Below are 16,098 nucleotides of genomic sequence, written 5' to 3'. Positions count from 1 at the left end.
AGGTCATTCATTCATTGGAGAGGGGAAAACATATAAAGAAGTGCAGAAAATGATAGGCTGCTCAGCTAAAATGATCCCAAATGCTTTAAAATGGCAACCAAAACCTGAAAGACGTGCAAGAAAGCGAAAAACTACCATTCGAATGGATAGAAGAACAGCCAAAATGGCAAGGCAACAATCAGCTCCACGAAGATCAAAGAAGGTCTAAAGTTACCTGTGAGTACTGTTACAATTAGAAGACACCTATGTGAAGCCAAGCTATCTGCAAGAAGCCCCCGCAAAGTCCCACTGTTGAAAAAAAGACATGTGCTGAAGAGGTTACAATTTGCCAAAGAGCACATTGACTGGCCTAAAGAGAAATGGCGCAACATTTTGTGGACTGATTAAAGTACGATTGTTCTTTTTGGGTCTAGTGGCCAGAGACAGTTTGTCAGATGACCCCAAACACTGAATTCAAGCCACAGTACACTGTGAAGACAGTGAAGCATGGTTGCTCAAGCATCATGATATGGGGATGTTTCTCATACTACGGTGTTGGGCCTATTTATCGCATACCAGGGATCATGGATCAGTTCGAATACATCAGAATACTTGAAGAGGTCATGCTGCCTTATGCTGAAGAGGAAATGCCCTTGAAATGGGTGTTCCAACAAGACAACAACCCCAAACACACCAGTAAACGTGCAACATCTTGGTTCCAGACCAACAAGATTGACGTTATGGAGTGGCCAGCCCAATCCCCGGATCCTAATCCAATAGAAAACTTGTGGAGTGACATCAAAAATGCAATTTCTGAGGCAAAACCAAGAAATAGAGAAGAACTGTGGAATGTAGTCCAATCATCCTGGGCTGGAATACCTGTTCACAGGTGCCAGAAGTTGGTTGGCTCCATGCAACACAGATGTACAGCAGTTCTCAGAAACAGTGCCTATACAACTAAATATTAAGTGATTCAAAGGAAAGCAAAATCTTCAAACATTTTTCAGTTTATATAGTGAATGTTTGAGTTTGTAAAGAAGAATACAAACACTGCTATTTTTTTGAACAGTCTAATATTCACCTTTCTTCAATTTTTTTAGAGGAACAACACAAATTTGATATATTTTTCTTCATGTTTTGATTTGGAATAGAATGTGTAGTGTTCCCAATGAATTTGTGTGTATGGAAATAAAAACTATTAGAAGGATTTTGAGCTTTATTCACTTTTTTCAACACACTGCTATTATTTTGAACACAACTGTACATATTCCAAGTCTGGGTCTCACTTGGTAGTGAAATCTAGATCTGGATGACAGTGCTGGAACCTGTGCCTTTAAAAACAAGTTAGCAATAAAAGCTTCCACATTTTTATCTTGTTCCATTTAAATAGAAAGTAGAGTGAGACAAGTTTAGCACTTTCTATGTAACACAAGTTCAGTGGATGTTTAGAATATCTTGGCAGGCAAATCTGGTCCATATAGTTGTACTTAGGTGCAGAGATAAGCAGCAATGGATGCCTCGGATATTTTGCCCTGTCCTTGAAGAATTTGGTAGCTGGGTATAAAGTGAGACATTCCTTGTATTAAAACAAAAAGAAGCACAGCTGCACACAGTATTTTTTAAAAAGAAAGAAAAAAAAATATTGAAATAGAAAGCAATGAAAAGCAAAATGGCAGCTCACCTATTATTAAATGTTGATACCATTAGGGAAACCATAGAAATCATATCCATTTTAATTTCAAGAACAGCAGAGCCTCAGATAAGGAAGATTGATGGCCAGTTTAGCGAAGGCTTCCTGGGACCTGTGTCATCATTGTCCAAGTATTTCAGAGGTCACCCCAGTCCCAAGTTAGGATTCATATTTAGGTTTAAATACACCCTTTCCTTTGCCAACAATCACAGAAACAACTGTTAAAACACTGCTAAACTGCTGCTAAATATGAAATTGTAGGCTTGTAAAGAGCTCACCATTTCCTAATCAGTGAAGACAAAAACTGTTTCCATTTGTCCCTTAAGGCCCAATTATGGTATCATTGGGTACCGGCATCTTGACTCTTGCAGAAAGAATGTGAATCCAAGCTGTCAAGCACAGCCCACATTTCAAAAGCTACCTCTTTCATTCCTATAACATCATGTACTATTTCTTTCTGCACAACATGAGCGCCCTAGGGGAGTGGTTAGAGCTGGAGATGAGGGCTAAGTTGTTGACTCTTAACAAAAAAGTCAAAACTTGCATACCAGTGACATAGCGGTTTAGCTTGCTTATTTCGGCAAGTGGAGTGAAATTGCCAGTGTAGCAGATTGTAAAGGTAGTACTATGTTTACATGCTTGGGGAACAGAACATCTCACTTTAAGCAGACACACCATTAAGGGGAATTTTCAGCTTTCAGAATCTGTCTGCTGAAAATAAGCAATTCATTTTCAAGGTGACATAAAATGTACAGTAAGTATATATTTTCAATCACCTCAACTGATTATATATTCGATTTCTCCTTATACATCCCACGCATTTTCTTACTATCACTTTGAAGAGATTATTTTATTGCTACTATCCATACTCCCTGTGCTTATATAATTGTCATTACATAAATATTGTTAGAATTATCCACTTACTAGCTTTCTTTGTAGAATACCTACATACAACTCACATCAACTTGATAAGGTGTTGATGAACAAGCATATGCATGCCATTATAAAACTGGCACATTAAAGTCATGAAAAAAGTGATATTCGCAGAAATCTACAGAAACAAAGTTTATTGTGTGCCATCTGGAGGACAGAAGCCATAAATGATAGGAGGAAGACGATGATGTTTTTGTGGAATGTGATGTATTTTATTACTTACCAATGTCCAATTAGAGTTATCAAAAACATCTCAGTGAACTATGCCATTTAAATGCTTGGCCATACCACAAACTGGCAGCTTACGTATCCACTTTTATAAAAAACGAGAGGCTTGTCCCCTCTAAACAGTCAAAGTGTAACACATCAATGGTGGCTGTGGTTACTCTAAGCTTTCATTTCAAAGGAATGTCTGAACCTCATGGACCAGTCTTTCACAACTAAGGTTCTATGAAATTCTAACATTTCTCCAAGGGTTGCCAGGGGCTCTTTGAGCAGTAAGAATCTGACAGTATCAACATAACTCTTGTGCAAACCTCACTTAAAAACCATCAATCTTAAGTGGCACTACACTGTCCATCAATGTAATGGGGCATTCTTCCCTCTGATTACCTGGCCAACAAAGAATTATTTCTATTGCCCAACAGCGTAAAGATGGCCCTTCTCTATTGGCTACCAATGTTAGGGGACACTCTCCACTGACCACCAATGTAAGAGGACAATACTCTGAATACAAACGTAAGGAGGCATTTCTCACATCATTGACACTACAATTTGGGGTTTGCAGTTCATAGTGAGCACTTGGGTAGTATGTCTTTGTGGCACAAGTTTTCTTCTAATGAAAAGCAAAATGGCAGTTGATACTAGTAGGGAACCCATAGCAATCACATCATGTTAATTTCCACGACATCAGAGGCTCAGATAAGGGAAACTGATGACTGGATTAGTGAGGACTTCCTGGGACCTGTGTCATCATTATCAAAGTGTTTTAGGAGGTCACTCCAACCCCAAGTAAGACTTCACATTTAGGCTTAAATACACTCTTTCCTTTGCCAATATTTAGAGCAGCAGCTTCTCAAACACTGCTAAACTGCTGCTAAATATGGAATTGTAGGCTTGTAAGAGCTCACCAGTTCCTAACCAGTGAACAAACACCACTTCCATTTGTCTCCTAAGGCCCAATTTAGACCCAATCATTAGGTATTGGCATCTTGACTCTTTCAGACAGAAGGTGAATCCAAGCTGTCAAGCACAGCCCACATTTCAAAAACTAGCACTTTCTTTCCTATAATGCCATGTATTGTTTCTTAATTCAGTAGAGGGCTTAGTTGTTGACTTTTGACAAAAAAGTGAAAACTTGCATATTTGTGACTACACTGTCCGCCAATGTAATGGAGCATTCTTCTCTCCTCTGATTACCAATGCAACAGAGAATAATACATTACCACCATTGTAAGGGGAGACTACAATTTGAACTCTGCATGTTTCTTATTTTTATTTATAATATTGTTTATTATTTTAAACACTTTATGATCATTACTGAAGATATTTTGTCAAGTAGAGCAGATGGTGTTAAATATACTTAGTACAACCCATTTTAATTTTTTTCATTTATGATATGTAACTACATACTGATCACGCTTACATGCCACTAGTTGTTGCATTTTTTAGCAGGCATTACCTTAGATCTGAAATTTATTTTAAGGGTTTCTCTGGTTGCAAATGGTTGAAAAGGGTGCTGTAGACATTTATTAAGTATCCTACACATACAAGTGTGAGTATAGCTTATAAAACGTGTATTGAGAAACGTATCAAAATGTCCATCTACTTGAGTCTTCCCATTATATCACTGCCACGCCAATCAGTAAAACCCATGCTCCAGAGTGCCACCACCTCAAGAAATTTTACTCACCATGTGATAGTGACCTCCAAATTATAGGCAGGTAAAAATATGTCTAATCATACCCTCCACTGCATCAATTGTCAACTCTTCATTAAAATGGTTTCAAACACTGATTTATATGTTATGATAAGCCAAAGAAACAAAACGACTCATATTAGTGAAATACTGTTATTTAAAATGTACTATTTCTTAGGGGCTTATAGATAACACAAGTTATCATATTTATACCAATCAGCCATACCATTGATGGGTAATGTGAATAAGATTGATTATCTTGTCACCTGAAAGTGGGTGGGATATACTGGGCAGCAAGTTAACATGTTGTACCTGAAGTTTATGTGTTGAAAGCAGAAAAAATGGGCAAGTGCAAATTGTAATGGACAGATGACTGGGTCAGAGCAATGCCAAAACTCCAGCTCCTGTGGAATGTTCCCCATCTGCACTGGTCAGGACCTACCAAAAGTGATCTAAGAAAGAAAAACTGGTGAACCGGCAACAGCCTCATTGGCAGCCCGTGCTGGCCCCTGTCCACAACCAAAAGCGCCTATGATAGGTACGTGAGCATCAAAACTTGACCATGGAGCAAAGGAAGACGGTGGCTTCAAGGTGATGACTTGGCCATCAAATTCTCCAGATCTCAATCCATTCGAGCATCTGTAATATGTACTGAAAAAACAGGCCTGGTCCATAGAGGCCCAACCTTGCAACGTACAGCACTTAAATTGTTTGCTAGTGGCCGCTTGGTACCAGATACCACAGCATACCTTCAGAAGTCTAGTGGAGTCCATGCCTCGACAGATCAGGGATGTTTTGGTACCAAAAGAGGGACCTACTTTATGTGAGTGATCATAATGTAATGGTTGATTGGTTTAAATACTAATTCATGGAATGCATATACAAACAGAATCATGTAAATATTATGCCCATATAGACTGGTCAATGCTACCAGAATCCAGACACCAGAGAGCAGGAGAAGGTTTCACAACATACTGCATAGTGCTGGCCACAACCTCTGTACTTTCCTCTAAAAGGAACAGTGCCACCCCAACCAGGGTTTGGGGATTTAGGCCCTTTGCCATGAAATACAAATATACCTAAGCACATCAATGCAGGACCCTGGACCTCAAAGTTTCTTTCCATACTGGCCAGTGGGAGGGGTTTTTGGAGAGACTCAAGGACCTTAGCTTCCAGTACAACCTTTAGTTAGCACCTTCCTGGATTTAGAATTCAAGTACAGAAATGCTTGGTCCTCTCATTTTGTTGTATTTTACAGACCTGTTATTACCTTGTAACTGTTCATTACTGTTGCCATTTTATTTGTTATTGTGGTCTTGTTGGGTGTGTATCCCAAATAAATCCTCCTTCTTTAGCCTTGGTGCATCAGAGGGTGTGGCACTGCTGCAGGGGTCATTGTCATCCAGAATCGGGGAACCCATACATCAGTGGCTCCTTTGGTGTTGTGTACCCTTCACCACTAGAATTTCTCTACAGTGGGGAGAATGGTGCCTCATTTATGGTGTCAGTGTGAGGAATAGTGCCCCATTCTTGGTATCAGCAGGGGAAATAGTGCCCCAATGATGGTGTCAGTGTGAGGAATAGTGCCCCATCACTGGTGTCAGTGTGAGGAATAGTGCCCCATCACTGGTGTCAGTGGGAGGAATAGTGCCCCATCCATGGTGTCAGATGGAGGAATAGTGCCCCATCCCTGGTGTCAGATGGAGGAATAGTGCCCCAAGGGATACATAAAGACAAGCAAAAGGCCACGTCCAGCCACCAGGCCACAGTTTGGAGACCACTGCTATAGAGCTATGCTAATTGCACATTTGAGTTGTTGAGTGATGTATGTCAATTTTGCAGAACGTATGGTACATCGAAGATTCATTGATTTTTTTTTACCCAATTCTTGTGGTGGGTACAGGTAGCTGAAACACAGATCAACTGAAAACGTAGAAAATAATGGTGATCACTTTGCAAAATTCGTGGCCATATTGTCATTACTTCTATCTATTCAGTAAATTGCCCCTAACAGACATGTAAAAAGTAATTACCGATTAAACTATGCAGTTGTAACACACAGTAAATATACCATATGCTTGGTTATTGGCTTGGTCTGTTCATGTATGGGTTTATTGGGCATTTGTGACAATGAAAATTCACCAGTCTCTTCTCTGCTGTTCATAGCTCTGTTATCCATACTGAGTCACCCGTTCCATAGCAACTTTGAAACCTTTAACGAAAAAAAATGCAGCCGCCACTCAAGTTAATAGCTCTTTTAATTATGTTGTAAACACTTCAGAATGTTTCATCACAATAGATAAAGAAACCTTTGTGCAAATATAGATAAAGGAGACAAAAATGTATCTACTTTTCTTTAACCATTGCTTGAATAGTATAGGCTACCTGCATATTTCTCTGAATACTGGTAATCTGATATTTTGGAAACATGTCAAAAACTTGTAAACCTTAATTCTGCAGGCTCAAGATTCTCAACTCCACCCATACGTTCCTATAGTTGAATAATGCAAAATCTTGAATGGTCACACACTCTCTGCAGTCTACAAGAATCATTGCATGAGAGAGATGTAGATCTATTAGGTTATTTTTGTATAAAAGCAATATTTTACACAGTTCTATTTGGGCTTTGCACAGGATGGTGTTCAGTCAACAATTCTATAGTGCCATCAACATGTTCAAAGTCTAGGTTTTGTTTTGCACAGAACAACATGGCTGGCAAGAGGCTGTAGGACTGACCAGAGGCACTATGAAAGATTTTGTCAAACTTTTTGGCTGCTGGGAATCATAAAAATTTAATTAAAACTTCCTTTAAAGTAAATTTAGTAGACATTTTAAATTCAGTATAGTTGTGATGGTTTCTAGGTAGCATTGCCAGTTCCACAATAAATACCTGAAGACTCTGTAAATAGACCTTACAATAGGCACTTTACTATTTCCTGGTCAACATTTATCAAAAATAGTCATGAAATAAAAACAGGGCCACATTGGGTAGTTTGGGTAAGATTGTGGAACAGTTTATCCCATGTTTATCTTTGGATGGTTGAGCCCATGTGTCTCAAAAAACACCTTATTCCTTTACAACTGGCTCCATAAGAATTATCTTCATACTATTAATGATTGTCCATAAGGCTCTCCCTGAGTAGGAATTCAGACATGTTTGTTCATCTGGGTGGTAGTGGGTATCGCCCCCGTGGAGGACGTCTTGGAGGATTTGAACTTCGGCTTGCGTCCTGTAAGAACTAGAAAAGAAAGTGATCATCTACAGAAATTGAACCAGAAAAATGAATCTAATGACATATGAGAGTTAACTTGAGTTTAAACTAATGGCAACAGAGAGTTTGTTCCAGTCGGTGGAACAGAACTAAACAATAAATAGACAAACTACTCAAACATAAATAAACTGCATTTAAACCCATTGTACACTGTCATAGTAGATTCAAATGCCACCTACACACACTACACACATTTACACTCTGGTGCCGCCAATCACAAATAACTGCCCAGAGAATTAGATGATGCGGCACACAATCATGTGACATGTGGTTGCAGTGCTACACCAAAGCACAATGCAAAGTCAAAAAATTCTGGTTGCAAGGAATACTCAGGCTTTAACTTTTTGATGTAAAGCAGGGGTCTCCAAACTTTCTAAACAAAGAGCCAGTTTACTGTCCTTCAGACTTTAGGAGGGCCAGACTGTGACCAGCAAGAGTAGAAAATGTCCCGACGTCAGTGGGAAAAAATAATGTCCCATTGTTTGGTGTCAGCAGGAGGAACTGTGCCCCATTGTCGGTGCCATTGGAAGGAGTTGTGCCCACTTCGTTGGTGTAAGTTGGGGAAATTATGCCCAGTTGTTAGTATCAGTGGATGAAATAGTGCCCCAAGGCCCAGATGAAAACAAATAAAGGGCTGCATATGGCCCCCAGGCCACAGTTTGGAGACCACTGATTTAAAGAATAAGTTCACCTTTTGGAATATATTCTTAGGGTGAAATATGTAACATGTTCCAGCGGCTGCAGCCTCCCTCTTTGATCCCCTCACTATGTGACAGCGGGCAGGGGATCCTCTTCCCACACCCACTGCAACAGTTTAAAAATAATGTGACTATGCGGGGCTCCACCCACACGGCCATGTCATTCATTCACAGTTTTTCTGTGAATTAATGCCTACAAGTACCTTCAGCCATTGCAGCTGACAGCTTGTAGTTCTCAATGAACTGCAGGGGCGTCTGTGACTGCTCTCATAGTCCATTGATTCTTCCTGGTCTCATGTAACTGCTTGCCCATACGAAGGACACGCAGACAGCTATGCAGAGAGTCTGCAGGACACTGAAATTGATGAAATCAGCAAATTATGGGTGCAATACTCTTAGAAAAGAAAATAATAAATGCACATTTTTTTACATGCAAAAAATGTACATTTATTAATTTTTTTAAAAGGTGAACTTATCCTTTAACACAAATGTTTCCTATATATTAGCATGTTACTAATTATATTGTCTGGTGTTGATCTTTACTGTATGTTGCATATATGGTACACAGCAGTGGTATTATAGGAGCTAACACAACCACTCCACAATGTGCCTTATTAGCAGCTTCACTGTATGAACAGCAAATATTGTAATTTGCATATAAAAAACAGATGACTGCAGTGTGCATTGACGGTATTTTAATTTTCCATAGTTATTTCTGCTTTCATAATCAGAAGAAATATGGTACCCTGAAGTATTTAATAGAAACACAGGAAATCAGTGCTCTTAATTTTAATGCACAATAGTCTTATTTAATAAAGTGTGTTTGGGGAATATTTGCATAATATCCATTAACAGGTTTATTTAAATAAAGAACACCCATTTATCATAATGATAAAATTAGACTAAACACTTTTCATGTGAAAAGTTTCCAAGTTGAGACATGCAGCAGATTTGAATTAAACGCATTTATGAAATATGAATAATTTCTGGCTGTCTCTGTAGTAAATATCCACACTACAATCTCACACAAAACATTGGAGACCAGAAATTCCCATGGTGGAGGCACAGCAGCTGGACAATAGTACAGCACACCTGAAGGTCAATGCGATGGGTGGGAGGATATGGCCTGTCTAAATTTTAAGTATACCTACTACTGTAAACCCTCACCTTGTAACCCTTTAAGTTTAAAATAGAAATTAAAGGCAAAACATTTGTGTATAGATATAAAAAGCATTATAAATACCTTGTTTCCCCTTTTATATAGTGCAGGTGATCACATACCCCCTGTTCTCAGCTGCATAAGGAGGTAAGAAAGCTGGGGAAGGAGAAACTGCAGGACATTGAACCTCCCTGCGAATGACTGTGCAAGAGTGAGGGGTGTATGTCAGCAGAAGTCTGGTCATTGGAGGAAAACAGGTTGCGTTCTCAGCACAGCTAGAAACCTGACCACACTGTGCTCCCATGTGTAGTGTGGTAAACTTTTAATAGGAAAGCAGTGGTACTGGCAGGAATACAAGGGATTTTACACAAAAGGAAGCAATACAAAAAGCACAGGATACTTTTTCATACAAGTACATGGTACACATGCACATAATCAGGAATATGAAATGTTGGGTTTACATATTCTTTAAAACCAAAACTTTGAAAACACCAAGTTTTACTGCCCAGGACATAAGTACTCTGAAGATAGTAGCATACGTCCCAAAATCTTTTCCTCTTGGGATTCAGCAAAGAGGCTGTTAAAGTGTATTATTTTTTTTGCTCAGTTATGCTACAGTATGTGAATGGGGACAAGTAAAAAACATAAAGTAGGTGTTATCCCAATTTGGCTGCAAAAGTGGAAATACACTTTAAAGAGTAGCTCTAGTCTCCTCCAAAGAATGAAAAGTCAGCAATTACAAATACTGTAGATGCTGACTTTTAATATAAGGACATTTACCTGTCCAGGGATCCAGCCCTGTCCTCACCTGAGCCGATTCTTCAATGGGCTTCATGTCCAGACGCCAGCATCTTAACTAAGGGAAAATAGCTGTGAATCCTGGAGGCTTCCCACTGCGCATGTACCAGCTGCACTTTGTAAATGGTCCCACAGTCTTCTGGGACCTGTGATGTGTCCCAGAAGGCTGCAGGTGAAGGGGGTGTGAGGGGGTTGAACTTCAGCTCGGAACACCTAGGCAATGCGGGCAGTCAAAACCAGGTACCCGCCCCCCACACACACACAATAAAGTACCAAATGGTAAAAAGAGGTTGGAGGCAAACAAGGAGAAAGCCCCTTTAGGGATAAGTTCCACTTTAAAGAACCTATTGCGCCCAATTTGAAATATTTACTTTGCTTGCTTACAGTTGTGTAGAGCTGTCTATAAAATGCATGTACAAACACAACATGCCATATGTCTACAGATTTCCCACAGAGGCAAGCAAGTTCCAAACATTTCAAGCAGTGCAATGCTTTAAAACCATCTACAAGTGTAGGCAGTAAAGTATATGAATTTGCTCCCTTTCCTCACAATAGATTTACTTTGTTTCTTTGTGTTTACCCTTTGTTCAGAAAGATATGGTACAAATAATAAGACAAACACAAATGGATATATTTAAACAAGTAAATATAGTAAATTTGTTCTGAAAGGAAAAACAATCTATTAAAGCGTATCTAAACCTTAACAATAAGCTTCTCTTATTCTTTTTATTCTGTTAAATATACAGTTGAAAGCTTTTTTTTCTCCATTTGAGAAATACAAAAAATACTTGTTGATCTTGCCAGAAATCTTGTGAGCAGATAACTTCCTAGGCTCTCTTCCTGTACTTACTCCGTTACAGATGAGGACAATGGAGGGATGGGTGTATGAGTGCAAAGGTGAGAGCTGTGGGTTGCAAAGGTGAGCTGTGGACAAGGGTTAGCTATGGCGAGGGGTTCAGTGGTGAGCTGTGGAAGGGAGGAAGTGTGTGGAGGTGAGCTCCAGTTAGGGGGTGCAGAGGTGAGCTGTGGACAAGGGTTGGCTATGGCAAGGGGTTCAGTGGTGAGCTGTGGAAGGGAGGAAATGTGTGGATGTGAGCTCCGGGTTAGGAGGTGCAGAGGTTAGCTGTGGACAAGGGTTAGCTATGGCGAGGGGTTCAGTGGTGAGCTGTAGAAGAAAGGAAGTGTGTGGAGGTGAGCTCCAGGTTAGGAGGTGCAAAGGTGAGCTGTGGACAAGGGTTAGCTATGGCGAGGGGTTCAGTGGTGAGCTGTGAAAGGGAAGAAGTGTGTGGAGGTGAGCTCTGGTTAGGGGGTGCAGAGGTGAGCTGTGGACAAGGGTTAGCTATGGCGAAGGGTTCAGTGGTGAGCTGTGGAAGGGGGAAAGTGTGTGGAGGTGAGCTTCAGGTTAGGGGGTAGAGAGGTGAGCTGTTGACAAGGGTTAGCTATGGCGAGGGGTTCAGTGGTGAGCTGTGGAAGAAAGGATGTGTGTGGAGGCGAGCTCCGGTTAGGGAGTGCAGAGGTGAGCTGTGAACAAGGGTTAGCTATGGCGAGAGGTTCAGTGGTGAGCTGTGGAAGGCAGGAAATGTGTGGATGTGAGCTCCGGGTTAGGGGGTGCAGAGGTGAGCTGTGGATAAGGGTTAGCTATGGCGAGAGGTTCAGTGGTGAGCTGTGGAAGGGAGGAAGTGTGTGGAGGTGAGCTGCAATTCAGAGGTGCAGAGGTGAGCTGTTGACAAGGGTTAGCTATGGCGAGGTGTTCAGTGGTGAGCTGTGGAAGGAAGGAAGTGTGTGGAGGTGAGCTCCAGGTTAGGGGGTGCAAAGGTGAGCTGTGGACAAGGGTTAGCTATGGGGAAGGGTTCATTAGTGAGCTGTGGAACGGAGGAAGTGTGTGGAGTTGAGCTCCAGTTAGGGGGTGCAGAGGTGAGCTGTGGACAAGGGTTAGCTATGGCAAGGGGTTCAGTGGTGAGTTGTGGAAGGGAGAAAGTGTGTGTAGGTGAGCTCCGGTTAGGGGGTGCATAGGTGAGATGTGGACTAGGGTTAGCTATGGCGAGGGGTTCAGTGTTGAGCTGTGGAAGGGAGGAAGTGCGTGGAGGTGAGCTCCGGGTTAGAGGGTGCAGAGGTGAGCTGAGGACATGGGTTAGCTATGGCGAGGGGTTCAGTAGTGAGCTGTGGAAGGGAAGAAGTGTGTGAAGGTGAGCTCCAGGTTAGGGGGTGCAGAGGTGAACTAAGGACATGGGTTAGCTATGGCGAGGGGTTCAGTAGTGAGCTGTGGAAGGGAAGAAGTGTGTGGAGGTGAGCTCCAGGTTAGGGGGTTGCAGAGGTGAGCTGTGGACAAGGGTTAGCTATGGCGAGGGGTTCAGTGGTGAGCTGTGGAAGGGAGGAACTGTGTGGAGGTGAGCTGCAGATAGGGGGGTGCAGAAGTGGGTTATGGACAGGGGAGCAGAGGTGAGTTGTGAGTGGCGTTGCAGAGGAGAGCTGTGGATGGTGGAGTGCAGAAGTGAGCTTTGTACAGAAGAGGTGCAGTAAAGGAGAAGTAGAGCCAAAGCTCTTTTGGCTGCATTTCTCCTGTGGATCACAGGAGTGCAGTTTGTTCTGCACTCCTGTGTGTCACTCAGCCGGTCCAGACTAGGGAAAGATCCTGACTTTAAAGTTGGGATCTACCCCAGAGTCTCGAGAAGCACCTGGCTCAGCCTCTCAGCGAGCCGCTGAGAGCCTGAGCCAGTCACTTCCTTCCCCCCCAGTGAGCGCAGGAATGGGGGGGGGGGGGGGGCGGGGGTGGAGCAGACAGTGGTGACAGACAGTCACTGTTCTCTGCTCACAGCAGAAGTGAGAACTTACAGTTCACTTAGTTCAGTAAGAGTTGGTGGGGGACAGATGCAGCATCGGATGCTGCATCCACCTAGGTACTGTAAGTATAATTTGGCAATAAAAAAGCATCCCACGCTTCTCTTTTAAGGATGGGGATGCAGAGGTGAGCTGTGAATGCTGGGTGCAGAGGTAAGCTTTGTACAGGAGATCAGAGGTGATCTTTCGATGGGGGTGCAAAGGGGAGTGGTGAATGGGGGTGCAGAAGTGAGATGTGAATGGTGGAGTGTAGAGGTGAGCTTTGGATGGGGGTGCAGAAGTGAGTTTTAGACAGTGGGATATTGGGATGGGCTTTGAATGATGGGGTGTAGAAGTTAGCTTTGGACAGGGAAGCAGAGTTGAGCTTTAGATAGGGGTACAGAGGTGAGTTTTGGATAGAAGAAGAAGTAAGTTGTGGACAGTGGGGTGCAGAGGTGAACTTTGGATGGTGGAGTGCAGAGGTGTGTTTTGGACAGGAGTGCAGAGGTGTTCTTTAGATAGACATGCAGACGTGAGCTTTAGATGAGAGGGAAAAAGGGGATTGTGGACAGTGGGGTGCAGAGGTAAGTTGCAGACAGGAGGTGAAGTGGTGAGCTGCAGATGATAAGTGCAGTGGTGAGCTGTGGAAGAAAGGTGCAAAGGTGAGCTGTAGATGGGAGGTTCAGAAGTAATCTGTGGACAAGGGTTGCAGGCGTAAACTGTAGACAAGAGGTGCAGAGGTTAATGATGGATGTTGCTTTTTTTTTGGGGGGGGGGGATTTTTACTAGGGAAGATTACAGAGTTCAGTGGCCAGGAGTATGCAATGCAGCAATTAAGATTGCAGGGGGAGAATTAGGGGGGGTTGAATATGGGAGGAGGTCATTTTTGGTTGTAAGATGTGAGAGATGCACTTTTGGACCCTGCACTCTGTATGTTACACACTCCTGATTTTATTTACAATGCCCCTTTAAGCCCTTTCTAATGTTAGTGCAACTTTGCCAACACCACCCTATGACATGACGCACACAATATGTACCACATCACTACTCGTCGGTATGTGTATGTTTGGGGGGTTATTTGTTTGGGTATGTTCCTGCACCTACTCCCTGACAAAAAAGCCCCGTTTATTGCATTTACTGTCCTTTTAATATGTACTTGAACTTCATCTTTAATTAGAAGAGTAAATACCTAAATGCCTTCATGTGAACCAAGACAGCAGATAAATATAGCGCTTCAAAAGGTAAAACTGGCCACCTTTTGGGTTTGTAGCGGTTAACAAGTAACTGTCCATCTAATCGTATTTAATTTTAGAGAAATGTCTAATACTGTACCCAATAGGGTGAGTTAATTAATATAAGCACATTTGACCCCATCTGGGGTGATTAATGAACTCTGTGATTGGTAGTGATAAGTAAAACATCCCCTTCCACACATCACACAATTTTTTGCCAGCTGAATGATTATTTTTCTATTAATTTTACGTGATTGCTTTTTTCTTGATTTCTTAATTATGTTTGCGCAAACTAGTGATGGGTTGATTAGCATTTATAATACTGCTATCACGGCAAAATTTTAATCCTTGTATGAAATCACCATTTATTGTCAGTTTAGCACTCGGGGATGAGGACTAAAATAATTAAAACCCCTTCATGTACATCAGAGATGTAAGAAAACAACAACAACATATTTACCTTGCTCCTGGCTTTATTTAACGTAAACATTGGACTCATTATCATCTATTCATGATTTCAGAACTAGCAGATTTTGGAAGCAAAGTTGCATGGCAAATTACAGCAAGATGAAAGCAATTAAACATTATATTTCCAGCCATGTGCAACATAAATATTTACAGCTAGGAGAACTTGGGCTTGTTTTTTTGTTTTTTTTTTAGATAATAATTGTTATTCTACTTTAACAGGTTTTCTCAACATTTTGGAGGATGGAAACTCTAAGACCCCCTTATTATGGATATTCCAATCAGATCCACCCTCCATTTTTCCAGGCAGACCTGACTGGAAAGTCCATGGAGCCCTATGGACAGGCTGTACTTGGCATTGGAAAGAAAGTTCTGCACCAAATTATATTCCTCACAGAGGTGAACTGTTGGTGCTCTGGCTCTAAATGTCCTCCCAAACACAGTCACAGCTTAAAGCAGAGCTCCAGCCAAAAGGGGAAGTTCCACTTTAAGGCTTTGTCCCCCACTCCCTGTTAAGGATTGGCATTTTTTGGGGAGCAGGGGGGGGGTACCCGCATTTGACAGGTACCTGCTCCCACCTCTGCTGCAATCGCCTAGGTGATCAGAAGCAAAATTTGTCCTCCCCTCTCCCTCCCTGTAGTCTTCTGGGACACGTGACAGGTCCCAGAAGACTACGGGTCTGTAACAGAACCAGACCCCAGACCGCACTTGGGTATCTCCGTTATACTGCAGCTTCCCTGTCTGAACACTATCCAGGGACCACACCCTTGAAATCCCTCAGGAAATAAACAGCACCCGACTCTTCTTAAAACAGGAAGTCAACTACTTTATTTTTACACAAACAATAAGTTATATACACAGGGCGGGGAAACACAACCAGGAACAGGAAACACATCATCAGCCCGCCCCATCAGTGGGAAGGGCTGCAGGAAACACATCATCACCCCTCCCCATCCAACCAAGACACAGAACAATGAAGCAGCACATGGCAAAAAGACAATGGACAGCCACATGGCCGAGAACAAAGGACAACACACCAATACACAATAGACATTCACATACACACCCTGTACCCTAACAGGCACAGGGTCACTTAAACATAAGAATTTGGGGAGATGATACAGAGGTCCCCCCACC

The 16,098-nt window shown here is 42.0% G+C and overlaps 1 protein-coding gene across 1 annotated transcript in view; it reads right to left on the bottom strand.

The window, feature by feature from the left end:
- Positions 1-6,760: 6,760 nt before the first annotated feature.
- The window catches only part of SEC16B (SEC16 homolog B, endoplasmic reticulum export factor), a 312,561-nt gene continuing 303,223 nt past the window's right edge, over positions 6,761-16,098 (bottom strand). Inside the window, exon 27 of the mRNA XM_089676327.1 lies at positions 6,761-7,759. Coding sequence (XP_089532453.1) covers positions 7,682-7,759 — 78 coding nt within the window. The 3' untranslated portion in view covers positions 6,761-7,681. The remainder of the gene's footprint in view (positions 7,760-16,098) is intronic.

This window comes from Staurois parvus, unplaced genomic scaffold, assembly GCF_062004578.1.
Source record: "Staurois parvus isolate SC_StPar_1 unplaced genomic scaffold, SC_StPar_1.0 ptg000166l, whole genome shotgun sequence".
Lineage (NCBI taxonomy): Eukaryota > Metazoa > Chordata > Amphibia > Anura > Ranidae > Staurois > Staurois parvus.
Note: the sequence above shows the minus strand (reverse complement) of the source record. Positions and strands in the feature narration are given on the sequence as shown.